Source organism: Pan paniscus, chromosome 10 (assembly GCF_029289425.2).
Source record: "Pan paniscus chromosome 10, NHGRI_mPanPan1-v2.0_pri, whole genome shotgun sequence".
Taxonomy (NCBI): domain Eukaryota; kingdom Metazoa; phylum Chordata; class Mammalia; order Primates; family Hominidae; genus Pan; species Pan paniscus.
In genome coordinates, this window is record NC_073259.2 from 103147440 (window position 1) to 103166286 (window position 18847).

General features: G+C 39.1%; 1 protein-coding gene across 1 annotated transcript in view; it reads right to left on the minus strand.

Annotated features, from left to right (window-relative positions):
• Positions 1-3045: 3045 nt before the first annotated feature.
• The window catches only part of FGD6 (FYVE, RhoGEF and PH domain containing 6), a 140040-nt gene continuing 124238 nt past the window's right edge, over positions 3046-18847 (minus strand). The window contains exons 17-21 of the mRNA XM_003808259.6: positions 18045-18147; positions 15899-16026; positions 12108-12236; positions 10835-10983; positions 3046-7863 (exon numbers count right to left, since the gene is read on the minus strand). Coding sequence (XP_003808307.1) covers positions 7827-7863; positions 10835-10983; positions 12108-12236; positions 15899-16026; positions 18045-18147 — 546 coding nt within the window. The 3' untranslated portion in view covers positions 3046-7826. The remainder of the gene's footprint in view (positions 7864-10834; positions 10984-12107; positions 12237-15898; positions 16027-18044; positions 18148-18847) is intronic.

Genomic DNA, 18847 nt, shown 5'->3' on the forward strand with positions numbered 1-18847 from the left:
TCGTCTGAGATGTGGGGAGCGCCTCTGCCCCGCCGCCCCGTCGGAGATGTGAAGAGCGCCTCTGCCTGGCCGCGACCCCATCTGGGAGGTGAGGAGCGTCTCTGCCTGGCCGCCCTGTCTGGGAAATGAGGAGCCCCTCCGCCTGGCAGCCGCCCCGTCTGAGAAGTGAGGAGCCCCTCCGCCCGGCAGCCGCCCCGTCTGAGAAGTGAGGAGCCCCTCCGCCTGGCAGCCGCCCCGTCTGGGAAGTGAGGAGCGTCTCCGCCCGGCAGCCGCCCCGTCCGGGAGGGAGGTGGGGGTCAGCCCCCGCCCGGCCAGCCGCCCCGTCTGGGAGGTGGGGGGGCGCCTCTGCCCGGCCGCCCCTTCTGGGAAGTGAGGAGCCCCTCTGCCCGGCCACCACCCCGTCTGGGAGGTGTACCCAACAGCTCATTGAGAACGGGCCATGATGATGATGGCGGTTTGGTGGAATAGAAAAGGGGGAAAGGTGGGGAAAGGATAGAGAAATCAGATTGTTGCTGTGTCTGTGTAGAAAGAAGTAGACATGGGAGACTTCATTTTGTTCTGTACTAAGAAAAATTCTTCTGCCTTGGGATGCTGTTGATCTGTGACCTTACCCCCAACCATGTGCTCTCTGAAACATGTGCTGTGTCCACTCGGGGTTGAATGGATTAAGGGCGGTGCAAGATGTGCTTTGTTAAACAGATGCTTGAAGGCAGCATGCTCGTTAAGAGTCATCACCACTCCCTAATCTCAAGTACCCAGGGACACAAACACTGTGGAGGGCCGCAGGGTCCTCTGTCTAGGAAAACCAGAGACCTCTGTTGACTTGTCTGTCTGCTGACCTTCCCTCCACTGTTGTCCCATGACCCTGCCAAATCCCCCTCTGCGAGAAACACCCAAGAATGATCAATAAAATAAATAAATAAATAAATAAAAAGAAATGAAAGCCAGGCAAGTGTCTGCTGGGAGGCCAAGGCAAGATCACTTGGGGCCAGCAGTTGGAGACCGGCTTGGGCAAGATAACAAAACCCTGCCTCTACAAAAAAATTTTTCAAATTGTGAAATGAAGAGACATTGGTGGAACATCGCATTCTGACAGTGGCCACCTGTAGTGGCAAGGTGTGGCAGGAATAACTGCCCTGTGTGCAAAGTACTCTGCGCTTTAGAATTTGAAGCATTCTTGAAATTTCTAATTTTTTTTTAATCTCCTTTGTTTTGCATGAAATTTCTATTTTATCTAGCTTAGGTCGGCACTGTAGGAAAGCAGCCACAAACTTAGGGCAGAAATCCAAGGAAGGAAAAACAAACGTTTGCTGGGAATGAGAACATCTCTGTTATTTCTCTCTGGAACTAGGCAGACGGACAGAGATCAAGGCATGAAACAATCCCTAACAAGTAAAAATATGCTTTATCCCTCATTAAAAATCCACCTCTACTGAGCACAGTGGCTTCTGCTCCCAGAGCCTTGGGAGGCTGAGGTAGGAGGCTTGCTTGATGCCAGGAGTTTGAGACCAGCCTGGGCAACATAGTGAGACTCCATATCTTAAAAATGGTGGTGCAGGCCTGTATTCCTAGTTACTGAGGAGGCTGAGGTGGGAGGATTGCTTAAGCCCAGGAGTCTGGTCCAGTGTTGGCACCATTGCATTCCAGCCTGGGCGAGAGTGAGACTTTTTTTTTTTCCCAACCTCTACCTTTTAGCATTATTTGTTGTGTATTTGGTTTGGTTTTAAGGGAGACCCCCTGCCAAAACCATAAGCTGGTCCCAAAGGTGAAAATTGTGAAAGTATAGTCACGTCAGGGATATGTTCTGAGAAATGAGTCCTTAGGCAATTTCATTTTACACTCATCATAGAGTGTACTTATACAAACCTAGATGGTCTAGCCTAGACACACCTAGGCTGTATGTTGTAGTCTGTTGCTCTTAAGTCACAAACCTAGGACAAACCTGTACAGCATGTTACTGAATACTGTAGGCAGTTGTAACATAATGGTAGGTATTTGTGTATCTAAATATATATAAACATAGAAAAAGTACACTAAGTCCTTTTAAAAAAAAAAGTGCAGTAAAAATAGGGGATTATAATCTTATGCAACCATTATTGTATATGTGGTCTGTCCTTGACTGAAATATTGTTATGCAGTGCATGACTGCACTATAGGCCTAATGGATTCAGGCAATCTGAGACCTCTTCACTATTCTTGGTGGAGAATATGTATGCCTACAGTGATGCTTGTGGTTACCCCTTATCACCCAATTAATTCACTTAAGTCACAATAAGTTGACTTGTTAAAACTTGGAAGTAGAAGCCATTTTAGGAACATCATTTGTAGGTGAAGAAGCGTTTCCATTAATTATGCTTCAGGAAAAGAGGTAAATGAAGTTTATTTATTTTTGAGACGGAGTCTCACTCTGTTGCCCAGGCTGGAGTGCAGTGGCTTGATCTCAGCTCACTGCAACCTCCGCCACCTGGGTTCAAGAGGTTCTTGTGCTTCAGCCTCCCGAGTAGCTGGGATTACAGGCGCACACCAGAATGTCTGGCTAAGCTTTTTGTATTTTTAGTAGAGACAGGGTTTCACCATGTTGGCCAGGCTGGTCTCGAACTCCTCACCTCAAGTGATCTGCTCGCCTTGGCCTCCCAAAAGTGCTGGGATTACAGGTGTGAGCCACCGCGCCCAGCCGAAGTTCATCTTTAAATGTGTGACTCTAGCCGAAGTTCATCTTTAAATCTATGATGCTGACCAGGCTCAGTAGCTCACGCCTGTAATCCTGGCACTTGGTGAGGTTGAGGCGGGTGGATCACCTGAGGTCAGGAGTTTGACACCAGCCTGGCCAACATGGTGAAATCCCGTCTCTACTAAAAATACAAAAAATTAGCCGGGCATGGTGGTGCGTGCCTGTAATCCCAGCTCCTCAGGAGGCTGAGGCAGGAGAATTGCTTGAACCCAGGAAGTGAAGATTGCAATGGGCCGAGATCGCGCCACTGCACTCCAGCCTGGGCGACAGAGCAAGACTCTGTCTTGAGGGGGAAAAAAATCACACCAACAAAATATATTATAGTAAATTTATTTTGTATAAATACATATTAACATTATTTACAATGCTAATTTTTTTATTTATAAAATATCTTTATATGGACAAAAAGATACAAACTGTTATCATTTTAAGTACAAAGTATTTCTAGAAATACATTATAAGCCATTTAAAAAAAAACGATATTTCAAGATTGGTTCTTACATGCTATGACCAACTCATATGAAACAGCAAGTTGCTCCCCCTTCATTCCTTCCCCCAACCCCAAAGGGAAAGGAATTTGATATTTAGGCTTTAAAAAATATCCTACTACATTTATCTTTTAAAAAACCCTACTCAAAACAACTATCTCTTATAAGGGAAAATGTCATAGATAAGATTTTCCTTTAGAAAATGACATTAAAAGTGGCATAAGCCCTAAAATGATATGTGTATTAGAGGCACTTCAAAAAAAATCAGAAGGGATCCATAGGAAGGAATTTAATTCAACAAATACTGAGTGTCCACTGCATGCAAGGTACCCTGCCAGAAATCTCAAATGAGTAAGTTGTCCTTAGGGATAGAAGGTGCTAAGCATCATGCAAAAGATTATGAACTGAAGGCTGTGTGGGGGCTGCAGGAAGGAGACAGGATCTAGTCTGGAGGAATAGGGGAGAGAAAGACTAAGGGTCAGCTATCACAGAGAAGTCTTGGATAAACAGAGATGCGGATGGGTCAATGAGGAAGGAAAAGGAAACTGTGTGAACAAAGAAAGGTTGGGTCAGAGTTAGCTGGAGTGTGTGGCAACTGAGGACGTGTTCCATGCCAAGTCACTGGGAAAGCCACTGAAGCATGTAAAAGTGGGGATGAAACTAGATTAGAGTTATGTTGTTGGAAGACTGCTCTGGCCATGTTTAAAATGGGGTCACACACAGCATTGGAATTAGAAGTTATTGCAATAATGGGAACAAGTAACAAGGACTTGAACCAGGGCCTATGTAATAACAGCAGGGCAATGAGGATGGAAAGGATACAAGAGTAATTGCAGAGTCTTGTTGAGAGTTAGAGGCAGATTCTGGAGTCTCAAATGGTATCTTTCTCTTACAGAAGAAAATAAACAGATTTGAATGGGAAGGAAGTTGAGTTTTATTCATGTAAAGTCTGAGATGCTTGAGGACTCATATAGATAGCCAATAGGTAGTTACAAATCTAGCTTTGCAGGATAGTGGAGAAAGTAGGTCTAAGGTCCAGGTTATAATGTGGATATTTTCGGCTGTGTTGGAGTTGTAGATGACAAGAATCCTGTTTTCAATTGAACAAATATTTTCTCTTTAAAGACCCTCCTAGGAAGCCAGGCCTGGTGGTGCATGCCCCTGTAGTCCCAGCTACTCCAGAGGCTGAGGTGGGAGGATTGCTTAAGCCCAGGCATTTGAGTTCAGCGTGGGAAACATAGCAAGACCCGGTCTCTTAAAAACTAAAAAGACCTAGGGCAGTATTATGGAAGACAGTGATATATTAAGTACAGTATCTGCCTTCAAGGAGTGTGTGGTATACTAAGAAAAACAGAATATGTATCTCTGGAAATCCCATTGACTACATTTGACTAAAATGGATCTCAAACTTTTCAAAAGCTGAGCACAATGGAAGCACACTCCAAAACATACCAACATATGCTGTGATATAACATTTACATTTTAACTAAATTACCAAATAGGAGACTTTCCCCACATCTAGATATATTCTATGAACCAAATATAAAATACACATTTGGCTGACAATTATACTTTAAAACTGTCGCCTTCTCTTTGTTGTGTCATTACAGCTTTCATGTGAATCAAGGGTTGGTCTGATGATCTCATTTTAAGAAATGCTACTACACACTCAAAGAATCAAGAATCTTGGGCAACCAAAATACAATAGGGGGATGCTGGGTATATTACAGAAAAAGGGAAAAGAGATTGGAAAGAGGTTCGGAAATGTGGATGATGCCAGAGATAATTACTCTCATTTTCTTAGGACTCTGATGGGTCCTGTACATTTATAGCTGCCACAGATAAAGGTGGACTGCTAGTTGGGGACACTAACAATGCCAGCCTTCCCCTGGTTCAGCCTGGCGTCTCATCTACGTTATGCTTAGCATCATTTTTAGCTTAGCTTTATAAATGCCCTACTCTTTCCTCCTTATGAATTAAAAGGAGATACCTGAAAAAGGGTTTGATGGAAGCACAGGCACACATATCTGTATAATAAATATAGTATCCTTGGAATCTAGATACTACTTAACTTTTCTCCCCATTTATAGACTGTGCCCAATATCATTTTTCCTCTAAAATACTAGCAGAATATAGTTTTATAGTTTTTTTTACAATAAATTGCATATAATTAGGTTCTTAGTTGACAATGAATGAGCCAGGTTACATAAATAACAATTGGTCAGCTTTAGTAAGTTATGAAGGACTCATAAAGGGGCAGGGGAATGTAATACTGTTCCACATTTAAAACATCTTTTTGGGAGAAGGATAATTGGATAGCTTCCACAAAGACTACACATTTTTCTAAACCCTCCATGGGGCTAAGCCAATAGGTAATACAGTCACATGCATTTTACATGTAATTAAAGAGACTGTAAGTTTGTGCCAGATTTCTTCCCTCTCTCACTCTCTTTAGATTTAGAACTGGTTCATGATTCAGCCAGGTCTTAGAAGATAGAATAGCCTGGCTGATATTTTTTAGATTATAAGGCTTAAGCCAAACCTTGTAGTCAGAAGGCTGAGAGCTCAAGAGGAGGGAAAGAAAACCCAAATAACTTGTCTTGCTAAATGCCAGACGCACAAACAGTTTATAAGGTATAACTTTAGCCTCCAAAAAGGAATACACTAAAAACTGCAACGATTCTAACATGGAAGCCTTATTTATGTGATCTTGATTATATAAAATTGAGCTACAAAGAAATTTTAGTGTACCTGCTATGACAGAAAGGGGATGGCATGTTAGGATTGTGTATGAGGTTCAAATGACTCCATGGCAAAAAATCGCCACAAAAAACTATAGCAGCCAACTCTAGATCTAGTAGGGACTCTGGTGCTGTACCAAACAGCATTCAAAAGGCCCCAGAAAGGCACTCAGTAATCCTCATGGTTGCTGTTAAAGATCACACTGAATTAGGAAATCCTTTATTTAGAGGCAGAAAGGAAAATTCTTGTACCCTTTAAAGAAATATTCTATGGATAACCTTGCTGTTCAATTTTTTTTTTTTTTTTTTTTTTTTTTTTTGAGAAGGAGGCTCGCTCTGTCATCCAGGCTGGAGTGCAGTGGCACCATCTCGGCTCACTGCAACCTCTGCCTCCTGGGTTCAAGTGATTCTCCTGCCTCAGCCTGCTGAATAGCTAGGACTACAGCCATGTACCACCACGACCGGCTAATTCTTGTATTTTTAGTAGAGATGGGGTTTCACCATATTGGCCAGGCTGGTCTCGATCTCCTGACCTCAGGTGGTCCAACAGCCTTGGCCTCCCAAAATGCTGAGATTATAGGTGTGAGCCGCCGCTCATGGCCGTTAAGATAATTTATAGTTTAAACTTAGTTAATAAATTGTATATTGTGAACATCAGGGATGGCTTTTATCACAGTGTTATTTCATTTTCTTCTGCTAATCAACAATTGTATGTACAAGGTAGTTCATATGTTAAACAGTAAGTGCACCAGAATTATGAATCTAAATCTTTCCTAAGGAGGTGTGCTGACAGCTGCTTATAGAGAAAGGATTTTTTTTTTTTTTTAATTAGGAGGGAGGATATCACAAACTGGCAGAAAAAGACCTTTTGAAAATGAATACTATAGAATTTCAGTTATTACTGGCTTATAATTGTGCTTTTCTGATATAGTAATTCCAGTTCCATTTGTAATGCACAATATTTTTGGAAATGTAACATTACTTATAGATACAAATACCATCATTGACTTGGGCTCAGAACTCTTAATAGCAGGGAATATTATGTAACATAATGCTTGCTATATTTTGCTATTTTAAAAAATGATACATTTATGTTTGTTTCGAAGTGGTAGATTTTTTAAAAGATTGGACTTAAAAGCCCGAAGAGTTGGTTATTTGTGGTATTCTGCAAATAAAAACATCTTCATTTCTACTCACAGTTTTAAAAAATTCAGATTCTATCTCTTTGCTATAATTCTTTGATGATGTAATATTAACTCCTGCCAAAGAGGTACCTAACAATAGAAATACTTTAGATAATTTACTGAAATTTCAGTTCACAGTTACTGAGGTAGAAGCTGGCCATGTTTTTCCACTAAAAGATACAAAAATTCACCCAAGTTTATTGATTCAAAGACATGCATTTTTTTCATCAGCAGTTTTATAATAATCACAATTCCTAAACCAAGCACTTTGTGGAAATTTGCTCCTTGTTATGTGTTTTTTCCTTACAAAGACTTTTCCACCAGTAAGAATGTTACAATGTAAGGTAAGAAAACAGTGTGGACTATGTCACGAATAGTTAATACAGTATACAGTATTAAGATAGTTTTTCTGGTCTCTAAAGAAATGGTACTTTAGAATTCAGTGTGTCTCAGAAATAATTCTGACCATTAAGTAAACATCAAAATTTTAATAAATAACATAAATGAAAAAATAAACACCTTTTAAAAATTGCTTATACCTAACAAAACAATTTCTTTGATGAAGGGTCTGGCTGGCTTTATCTTGGCAGTGTTCATTTTTATACAATTTTTGAATTGCATTTACTCCATTCTGATGAAATTCCACCTCTTTGGAATCACAGATGAGATGAAACCAATACTGCTACAATATTGTGCCTTCCTGAAATGCTTCTATCCACCTATTGATAAGAGAAATCGGTTAGATTTGTAAAACCTAATCATCTGACATGTGAACACTATATAGATGACAGCTGGGCCTGTGGTCCTCATTACCATAACAACATAGGTAAGATATATATATATATATATATATATATTTTTTTTTTTTTTTTTTTTGAGACAGAGTTTTGCTCTCGTTGCTCAGGCTGGAGTGCAATAGTGCTATCTCGGCTCACCACAACCTCTGCTTCCTGGGTTCAAGCGATTCCTCCCAAGCAGCTGGAATTACAGGCATGTGCCACCACGCCTGGCTAATTTTGTATTTTTAGTAGAGACGGGGTTTTTCCATGTTGGTCAGGCTGGTCTTGGACTCCCGACCTCAGGTGATCCGCCTGCCTTGGCCTCCCAAAGTGTTGGGATTACAGGCGTGAGCCACCGTGCCCGGCCAGTAAGATCTTTTCTTGCAGCAAATTGGCCTTCTGCATACATGGAACTACCCTTTATTTGGTAATTTGGTCCAAAATTTAGCCTGGAAAGTGTGCCTCTCATTTCTGATAGGCATAAGGAAGGGACCATTTCATGTATAAAAGTTCTATGAAGTCTTGATGCTACCAATTAATTTATTTTGGAAGTTGATATGTCAGTGAAGGCTTTATTACAACTTCTTTTTATCTGGAATTTGGACTCAGTGCTTTTAGGAACACTAGCTCCCTGTCTCCTCCTACCTTAACTCTAGCAATCAGAGTTTCCTTGTATATCCCCTAGTCCAGACCTGTTTCAAGATTTGCAATTAAAAGGAATCTGGCATCTAGTGTTGATCAAAAGTTTGCATGCTATATGAGAGCTTCTTGGCTGGGTGCCGTGGCTCATGCCTGTAATCCCAGTACTTTGGGAGGCTGAGTTGGGCAGATCACCTAAGGTCAGAAGTTCAAGACCAGCCTGGCCAATATGGTGAAACCCTGTCTCTACTAAAATACAAAAATTAGCTGGGCGTGGTGGTGTGCGCCTGTAATCCCAGCTACTTGGGAGGCTGAGGCAGGAGAATTGCTTGAACCCAGGAGGCAGAGGTTGCAGTGAGCTGAGATTGCGCCACTGAACTCCAGCCTGGGCAACAGAGCGAGACTGTCTCAAAAAAAAAAAAAAAAAGAGCTTCTCAAAGTTTCACAGACATCTTTCCAAAATTCTTTAGTCTCAAAGTTTTATCTGACAATATACACAGCTGCAATTATTCAGAAGATACTTGAGAGTAGTCTTTTTCCTCCCTACTAATGTAATTGCTTCTGAACTTTTTCTTCTTTCTTATGGAAATATCATTTCTTACGGTATTATTTTATGTAGGCTGGGCATGGTGGCTCACACCTGTAATTCCAGCACTTTGAGAGGCTGAGATAGGTGGACTGCTTGAGCCCAGGAGTTTCAGACCAGCCTGGGCAACATTGCTAGACTCTGTCTCTATTAAAAAAAAAAAAAATATATATATATATATATATATATATATATATATATACACACACACACACACACACACACATACACACAGAAGAGAGTCCAGAGAACTATGAACACTTGAAATCACTCAGTTTAATTATTTTGTAAAAGCAACCTATAACAGATTCAGTTCAAATTTTAAGGAATTTTCAAAAATTTAATATTGAACATAAATAGCATGTAAGTTATACTGCCATAGCAAGGCTTTTTTTCCACTAAAATTAATACATTTTAATATTCTGTCATGTACTTCAAAAAGCAATCCATATGATATTAATAAAGAGATTTATAATTTAGCCTGGGTCAATTCTAAATTATAAGTAAGCTGACTTCCTTTACCTAACTACATGTAATTCTGTCTTGGTGGCATTTCTATCTTGTCAACTCAGTGATATAAGCAAAAGATGACATATATTGAAAAGCAGTACTTTTTTTCAGTTTGATGAATACAGATGAAAATTGTAAGAAAGCTAATATCTGACAGAATATTAGGGCAATTACTATTTTGTCTAAATAATTTTTATAGAAAAGATGGTTAAGTGACATAATTTAAAAATATTCTCCAGTAGCCAAAGGAAAATATTTGGAAGAATAGCTATATACTGTTGGATATCCTAAAATAGACTGAAAAAAGAGTCTTATAGAGTGTGTGTAACATTGTGCCTGGCTGGTATTCAGGGATGTGTGCAATTCTGGTACATTAATCTTAACTGTCTTAAGAAACTAAAAGCTTTGCTTACTTAAAGCATTCTTTTTTATTTTCATGCACTTTTAAGCTTGTGGAGAACACATGAACACCTCTTCCTGAAAACAAAAATGTATTCTTTTGTGAAGCCAAAGTAAAAATCAAATGAAAGAGAGATGATGAACTATTTTGTTCAAAAGAGACCTAATTTCACAGAGGTAGATATGCATCTCTATGTTAAGCAAACTGATAACATCTAAGTGAAGATTCTTGCTGGAATTCTGAAGAGACTGTTTCAGCCTTTGCCATCTAAACTGATAGCCATTTCCTTCTACTCAGTCACTGGAACAGCATGGGAGTCTCTTAATGTGTTTGACCTTTTCCCCAAAGAAGTTAGCGAGCAGCTGTTTAAACTCCTGCTGTTCCATGGCAGAAATGAATCGCTGGATTGCCAAAGTCCTGGAATGTTTCAAGGGAAGATTCTTACCCTCATAGAAGGAGAGGTCAAATGCCTTAGCTTTCCTTCCTTTCAGCAGAGCAGCATCACGCTGCTTCCTCTGAGATCATGTGTAGATAAAATACTTTGTATAGGACTACCTATTTTATTTTCCCCTCTGCCTCCTGAAAATATTCCAGATACCCCTGCCTTGTCTTTAAAACAATTCTGAAGAGTTTGAATAATAAGTTAAATCTTTCTAATTAGAATCTCTGATTTAAATTTTGAGTTGTCCCCATGCCTTAAAGTAGGTCATTTTACAAGCAACCATTAAAAAACTGAAATCTCATGAATAAAAGAAAAATATGGCCAGATTACTTACTTCTGAGCTGAATGAGCATCCTCTGCTTTGAATACATAAAATAACATGTTTTTGTGCAGTAACTGAAATACTTTAGACTCGGAATTCTCATCTTTAACTTGAATAACAGTGAATCCTAATAAAGGCTGACTCTCCAAAGCGGCCACGTCCTAATTTAAAAACATACAAATGGAGAAAACTTTTTAGATTGAGACAAAATTCAGATTTGAAAACTCTTGATCTACATAGCTCTAATTTAATTTCAATTATTCACATATAAGGTAATGATAATTCTAACAACTTACTCACTTCTCATTTATTCAATAATATTCATTGAGCCACTCCCTCCCTAGGTACCCTATATGCCAGGCACTGTGGCACACAATTTCTGGCATGTTCACATCTACTGAATTTCACAACATCCTCACTAAACCAAGGAAGGCACGTGATTATATTACTTTCATTTTATGGATGCAGAAAACAGCTCAGAAAGGTAAGCTATTCACCTGGATCCCACTAAGGAAAAGTGTGGACCCTAGAGCAGTGTTTTCATAGGATGGTGGAACACAGGGTGATCAGGTAGGAGAAAAGGACAGAATTAGAGTAAACTGCTAGAATTGTTTATAATCCAAAAAAGCCTATCTTATCTATGCTGCCGTCAGATCAATGCAATCTAACGATGACAGTAAAGGGAGTATCACTCAAGAGAGCTTGGCAGAAAGAAACACAGCTCTGCCTTTTTTTTTTTTGAGACAGAGTCTCTCTGTTGCCCAGGCTGGAGTGCAATGGCGCGACCTCAGCTCACTGCAACCTCTGCCTCCCGGGTTCAAGCAATTCTCCTGCTTCATCCTCCCAAGTGTCTGGGATTACAGGCACTCCACTAATATTTGTATTCTTAGTAGAGACGGGGTTTCGCCATGTTGGCCAGGCTAGTCTCGAACTCCTGACCTCAGGTGATCCACCCCTACTCAGCCTCCCAAAGTGCTGGGATTACAGGCGTGAACCAATGCGCCTGGGGGCAGCTCTGCCTTTAGTAAAGTAATTAGTAGTCACACGACACACACAAAAATTGCATTTTAATAATACGGAAAATTCCTAACACATTTGAGAAAGAGCTCTCCAGGTACAAAGCAAGAACACTGTTCACATTAAAAATAACAGCAACGACACCTCCCCCATCCAAAAGCAAAGCAAAAAATCATATGTACAACAAATGGATTTTTAAAATATTGTAATTACTTGCAGTTGGCATTACAAAACCCCAAATTACTCATCTTTAGATTTCAGATCTTACCTCACTTGCAGCATATGTATATAGTACTTTATTTTTTATGACAAACCAAAAGTGTTTCCAGGGTTTTTTATTGCCCTTTGATCTGTACAAGTAGCCACTCATAGAAGAATCCTCTGTGTTTGCTGATACCTAGATAAGAAACCCCATACAAAGTTTAATGGTTTTCAGACAAATTATAACAGCAAAATTATTTGCAACCAATAGGTGCTGAAAGCAATAACTGTAATGATAGAATGTTTCAGAATGAAATATATTTTCAAAGTGCTACTATACAAATTGAACTCTGCTATTATCATGAGCATAAGAAAGAAGACACCCATGTTAGAGGCAATTATAGAATTTTACTTGGTTTAACTGTGCCTGCACGTGTTTGCGTATGTTTCTTGGTAGGTTCATCTGTGTCTTCTGGGTTGGCAGGTGAAGAAAAATAGTTCCAGAAGACTAAAATGCTTTTCTAAAAGCTGGATTTGGGGACTTGGGGATTTGTTTTTTATTGCTTTTATTTTGGGGCATCAGGGAAAATTATTTGAACCTTTAATTCTGTTCCTAAAAAACTTTTTGGACTTCTAAAAACCATACAAACAGAATAATAAACAGAAAATTCTACTATTAAGGAAGCTCATTTTGAGAATCAATCTTTGCTTCCCAAATTATAGTCAGAAAGAAAAGAGGCTAATTTTTACTTCATAAAAAGTTGAAAATGTTTTCATCTCTATGCAAAAAGACAGTAAGCTTTTATTGATTGATTTTTTTTCTTTTTCTTTTTCTTTTTTTTTTTTTGAGACTGAGTCTTGCTCTGTCACCCAGGCTGGAGTGCAGTGGCCCGATCTCAGCTCACTGCAAGCTCCACCTCCCGGGTTCACGCCATTCTCCTGCCTCAGCCTCCCGAGTAGCTGGGACTACAGGCGCCTGCCACCACGTCCGGCTATTTTTTTTTTGTATATTTTTAGTAGAGATGGGGTTTCATCGTGTTAGCCAGGATGGTCTCCATCTCCCGACCTTGTGATCCACCCTCCTTGGCCTCCCAAAGTGCTGGGATTACAGGCGTGAACCACCACACCGGCCTTTTTTTTTTTTCTTTTTTTTTAGACAGTCTCACTCTGTCACCCAGGCTGGAGTGCAGTGGCACAATCTCAGCTCGCTGCAACCTCCGCCTCCTGGGTCCAAGCGCTTCTCGTGCCCCAGCCTCCCGAGTAGCTGGGATTGCAGGCGTGCACCACCATGTCCAGCTAATTTTTGTATTTTTAGTCGAGACAGGGTTTCGCCATGTTGGCCAGGTTGGTGTTGATTTGCCTGCCTTGGCCTCCCAAAGTGCTGGGATTACAGTTATGAGCCATCGTGCCTGGCCTATTGACTCTAATAATGGTCATTCAAAGTTGTGTTTTTAAAAATGTAGGAGTAGATAAATAAAAAAATGTTTAGGATCTACCTTAGTAATGGTGTGGCAGGCACACGCTTAAGGTGGCTTCCCATGACCCTTGCTGTAGAGAGTCACACTGCTGTACATTCTCCTCCTCCTGAGTGTGGACAGGACCTACGACTTGCTTCTAACTAAGAATTTGGTGAGGGTGATAGGATGTCACTCCCATGATCAAGCTACCTTATATATGGCCCTGTCTTGTTAGGAGACACTCTAGAAACTTTCTTCCTTGCTGGCTTTGAACAACTAAGTAGCAATGTTGAGAGGTCCACATGGCAAGGAGCTGAGGACCTCCAGCCAAAAGCTAGTAAGAAGCCAAGGCCCCCAGTCTTGCAAGTACAAGGAAATGAATTCCCAGATGAGCCTCTAGATGAGAACTCAGTACTTGCCAAAACTTTGATTATAGCCCTGCAGAGTCCCAGCTAACCCATGCCTGGACTCTGGAGATAATAAATGTATGTTGTTTTAAGCTGCTAAGTTTGTGGTAATTTATTATGCAGAAATGGAAAACTAATACACATGCGCTCTGTGAATTTTTTAAGTGTATCTTTAATTATATTAATTTCTTATAAATTTCATGAAAATAATTATATATTGTTTAGTGGGAAATTTAAGGTCTAACATTAAATTAGAAATATTTGTTAAGCAACAGTAGGTTTATATAAATACATCCTTATAAAGACTACCAAGTAATTTTTTAAAAAACTAGAATTGTTTCCTATCTCAGTGAAAAAAAAGAGGAAAAAAAATCCAACTAGAATGTTTAACATTCAAATGAGATTTTGCTTAAAATATAGTTACATTGGAATCCTACTATGTTCTTATCTAAGTTGTTATTAATGTTGCTCAAAATATATTACATTTCTCCTTTATACCAATTTAGGATCAGTTTAGTAGCCACACAAGAAGATCAACCATAATACTGAATAGCCATGACTAGACCTATATTTTCAAAGATAAAACTGGTGTTCACCAACTTAATCACCTAACTGATCCACAAAACATGTCTTCCAATGATTTGATTATTTACAAAATAAATCAGGGTTGTGGGGGTGAGGGACTATAAAACTACATTTTGGGTACACTGTATACTGCTCAGGTGATGGGTGCACTAAAATCTTAGACTTTACCATTATACAACTCATCCATGTAACCAAAACCCACAGGTACCCCAGAAGCAATGAAAATTAAAAAAAAATAATCCAACTCCAACTCAAAAGCTGTAGTCTGCCATTACTGAGAGTACTGAGGCTCTAAATGTAATTCTAAAAAGAGGAGTTTCTAAAAATATTTTAAACATTACTAGAATAAGAACACAACTTCCCAGTTCCTCAAAAAGTTAAACATAGAATTACCATATGAGCAAGCAATTCTACTTCTGGGTATATACCCAAGATAAATGAAAACATATGTCCACACAGAAATTTGCACATGAATATTTCTGTCAGCATAATTCGTAATAGCCAAAAGGTGGAAACAACCCAATATTCAACAAGAGATGGGTGAATAAACTGTGGTATACACAAACAATGAAATATTATTCAGACATAACAAGAAACAAAGTATGGATACGTGCTATAATTTCCATGAACCTCTAAAACACTGTGTTTCAACTGGGAATATACTCGTAACTTTACATAAGAAACATGATCTTGATCAAATTTTTAGAGTTCTTTCCTTCCACTATGTATGCTAGAACACCTCCTCAGTAAAAAAGCAAGAGAACCAAATTAAAAACTACTCTGCTGGCCACAAAACTAGCACAGGTGGACCTCATTAATAAACTGATCATAACGGAGTAGCCAAAATGGCAATGCTGTTTGTTCTTTGACATCTAAATTTGAGGAAATGGGATAGGATATCAACAATGTCTGTGGATTACACCATTAGCAGGTCTAAGCATATAGGCTATTATCACTATTTAAAGTTTTCTTTTAAAGGAAGTTTAAAGGAAAGACAACCTACTATCAGTGATATCAGCTGTGCATAACCAACCAATGCCTACAAATAAACTGTGCAGATCAGTAAATGCTAACAAAATGCCCAAAATATTCTGTGGACTTCTTCCCTCTGGCAAGGATCTTGCTCAAAGTCATTTTAAAAAATTCATGTGTGTCCAACTTATCTTTACTTTCTATCACTGCTATTAAATGTTCTCTAAACCTTTCAATAGCCATTTTCTAAATGACTTAGGTCAGACGGGAGACCAAGCAAGATTGTGAGGCATCAGCCACATCCATCATCAGTATTAAAATTCATGACTTAATAGTTGTGGGAAATGACATCTTCCTTTATGAAAGAAAAACGGTGTATTATATGCATATGAATAATTCAGCCTCTATCACATTGCAAGTTTAATGGAAACACTTACTTCTTTGAGAGCAGCTGGGATTTTTTTCTGTTTCCTCCCTGATGGAATGCTATGTAAGACTGATGATAAGGCACTTGAAGGAGATTTGTGATTTCCAGGAGATCCAATCCTAGGGGAGTGCTGGTGATCTAGAACAAATCAGGCATGCTTATGTAGGCAATGCTCAGCATTTTGCAATTCAATTTCATTCAAATCCATAAACACTGTTGCATAAAATATCCATGGAAGGACACTAAGAAACAACATTGATAACTCCTGGAAAAGGACAATGGATGGCTGGGAGTTGAGTGGCAGGAAGACTTTCTACTATCTATGGTTTTATACTTTTTGAACTTTATGTGAAAGGATTACTCTTGTGTGCCTTTAGAATTATGAAACACGTGACTATACTACCAACTTAAAAAAAAAATCCAAAAAACCTTCCCTACTGACGTAAACCCCAAAGAACCCTGGTATTGTTAAGTGTCTAGATACTAGACCAGCTACAATGAACAAAGCAGTTTAAAAAAGGGGGCTATCGGACACGGATGAAGAAGTAATGAATTCTGATTGCAGAGGGTTCAGGGAAAGCTGGGAAGATAATAAGATAAAAGCTGGCCATGAAGGAATAAGTAGGAATTTGCCAGGTTAAAACAAGCAGGAGAAACACTGTGCGCTAAGAGGTCAGCATGAGCAAAGGAAGAGAGGTGTGAAATTAAATCATCTATCTGGAGAATAATGAGGCCAGATTAAAAAAAAGGGGCTGGTTTGAAGGAAACTGGACTGTTGTTTCTATGTTTTAGGCTGGGGAGTGACATGAGCAGATTAAATTTGGAAAAATAGATTATATCTGGCAGTACTAAGGAGAAAGGACTAACAGCAAGAAAACTTGTTAGGAAATTATTATAGTTGTCTAGATGAGAGATAACGAAGGCCTTATTAGGGCTAGGATGGAGAAATCAAGACAAAGATTTTTGATGATAAAATTGACAAGAGTTACTGACCAAATGGGTATAGATGATGAGGAAGGAGAATTCAAAGACAAATTTTGAATGTTTGCAGCTTATACCATATACCCAGACTAAAGAGAGGAACATAAAGGAAGAGATGGATGGGTCTTCTTGGAAAATGTACGCAAACAATAATAAATTATTCATCTAGAAATATGTGGACTCTGAAATATCATGTCATCCACTTAGAAATTCCTCCTTGCTAATGAAAAGCTATCCTTCAGGGAAATGAAGAACAGACTTTCAAAAATTTAGATCCTGGCCAGGCGTGGTGACTTATGCCTGTAATCCCAGCACTTTGGGAGGCTGAGGCGGGTGGATCATTTGAGGTCAGGAGTTCGAGACCAGCTTGGCCAACATGGTGAGACGCCCCCCCACCCCCGTCTCTACTAAAATACAAAAATTAGCCTGGTGGGGTCACGCATGCCCGTAATCCCAGCTACTCAGGAGGCTGAGGTACGAGAATCACTTGAACCCGAGAGGCAGAGGTTGCATATTGTGTCACTGCACTCCAGCCTGGGCAACAGTGCAAGACCCCATCTCAAAAAATATATATAAATAAAATTTAGATCCTACAGGTTTCAGGAATTTAACTAAAAATCTCTTCCCAAAACATAGACCTGAGCAGTCCTGCTAAGCTGCATTCATTTTACTGGAAGATACCTGCAAATAATGAGCAGGGAAATAGGAAGTATCATTTTTGTGTTTGGTCAAAAAGCTGCACATTCAGATGTACATTAAGATCTCACTAAATCAGATTAACTGACTAGAATTAAGCTAACGAAGTGCCACCTAAGTAAAGAGAATTACTTTACATATAGATAAAATGATTTGTAATGAGCACGCTATCATGTGAAACTATAGACTTCAAAATTACTTGAAAGTTAAAGTTCCCTTTTACTGTTTTAAGTGTTTTACCCTGTAATTACATTTCTACAGTTTTCTTAGCAAAACCTTTTATACAGACTGAAACCAAATTTCAGCCCAACCTCTCCCAGAATTACAACAAAATATGAATTAAGAAAGCTTACTACAAATTTGGAGATAAGTATCAACAATCATATTGCTAATGTACCGAAGGTGTTTCTCTCAGAAGGTTGTTTGAAAGCATCTGGGGAATAAAGGAATTTTTGGTTAAATCTTTACTTATATATTACCTAATTTCTGCAGTTCTTGGAAACAATGTTCACATACTCTTGCTGGTTGATTTTTCAGGTAATCTAAGCCATACTTATTAGACGAACAAGCTTGGCATACAATCTGAAAACACATTGGAATTATGTCATTAATTTCATTAGAATAACTTCTGTTTCTAAACCATAAAGTATGTTAACAATTTACGGTGCTATCCACTTTTCAAAACAGTTTCAGAGTCACTGAGTCTCACTTCGTCTCAATAATAACTCTGGAGTTCAGGCATATAGTGAACTAATGCATAGTACCACACTTGAAAGATGAAGGGGCCACAGATGATTACTTACAGAGGGCTGACTACATAAAATAATAAAGTAAAGGAGTTAATATATGCAAAATGCTTAGAACAGTACCTGGCATGCAAAAAGGCCTGTGAGGTATACTGATCACCAGCACTGTCATCATCATAATCACTGCTGCAGCAACGACCACGTCTCTGCAACTCTACCAAGTTTTTGGGCTCCATACTAAATGCTCTCTAAATACAACCTCATTTAATCTTTAGAGTGACTCTCTGATGTCACTGTTTCTACACCCATTTTACTAATGAGATCATGAAGGCTTAGAAACATCACTAGAGATAACTTCAACACTGAACATTCCCCCTACTGAATACTATGGATACTTAGTACTAGAGAGATGCAGTTTAAATAATAGCTGTAAATGTGAGGGCCTGTTTAATTGTGGATTTGTTAGATTTTGTTTTTGAATCAGTTATTACTGATGTTCTAATGTAACTCTGAAGTAGGAGGGTGGAAGTTCACTA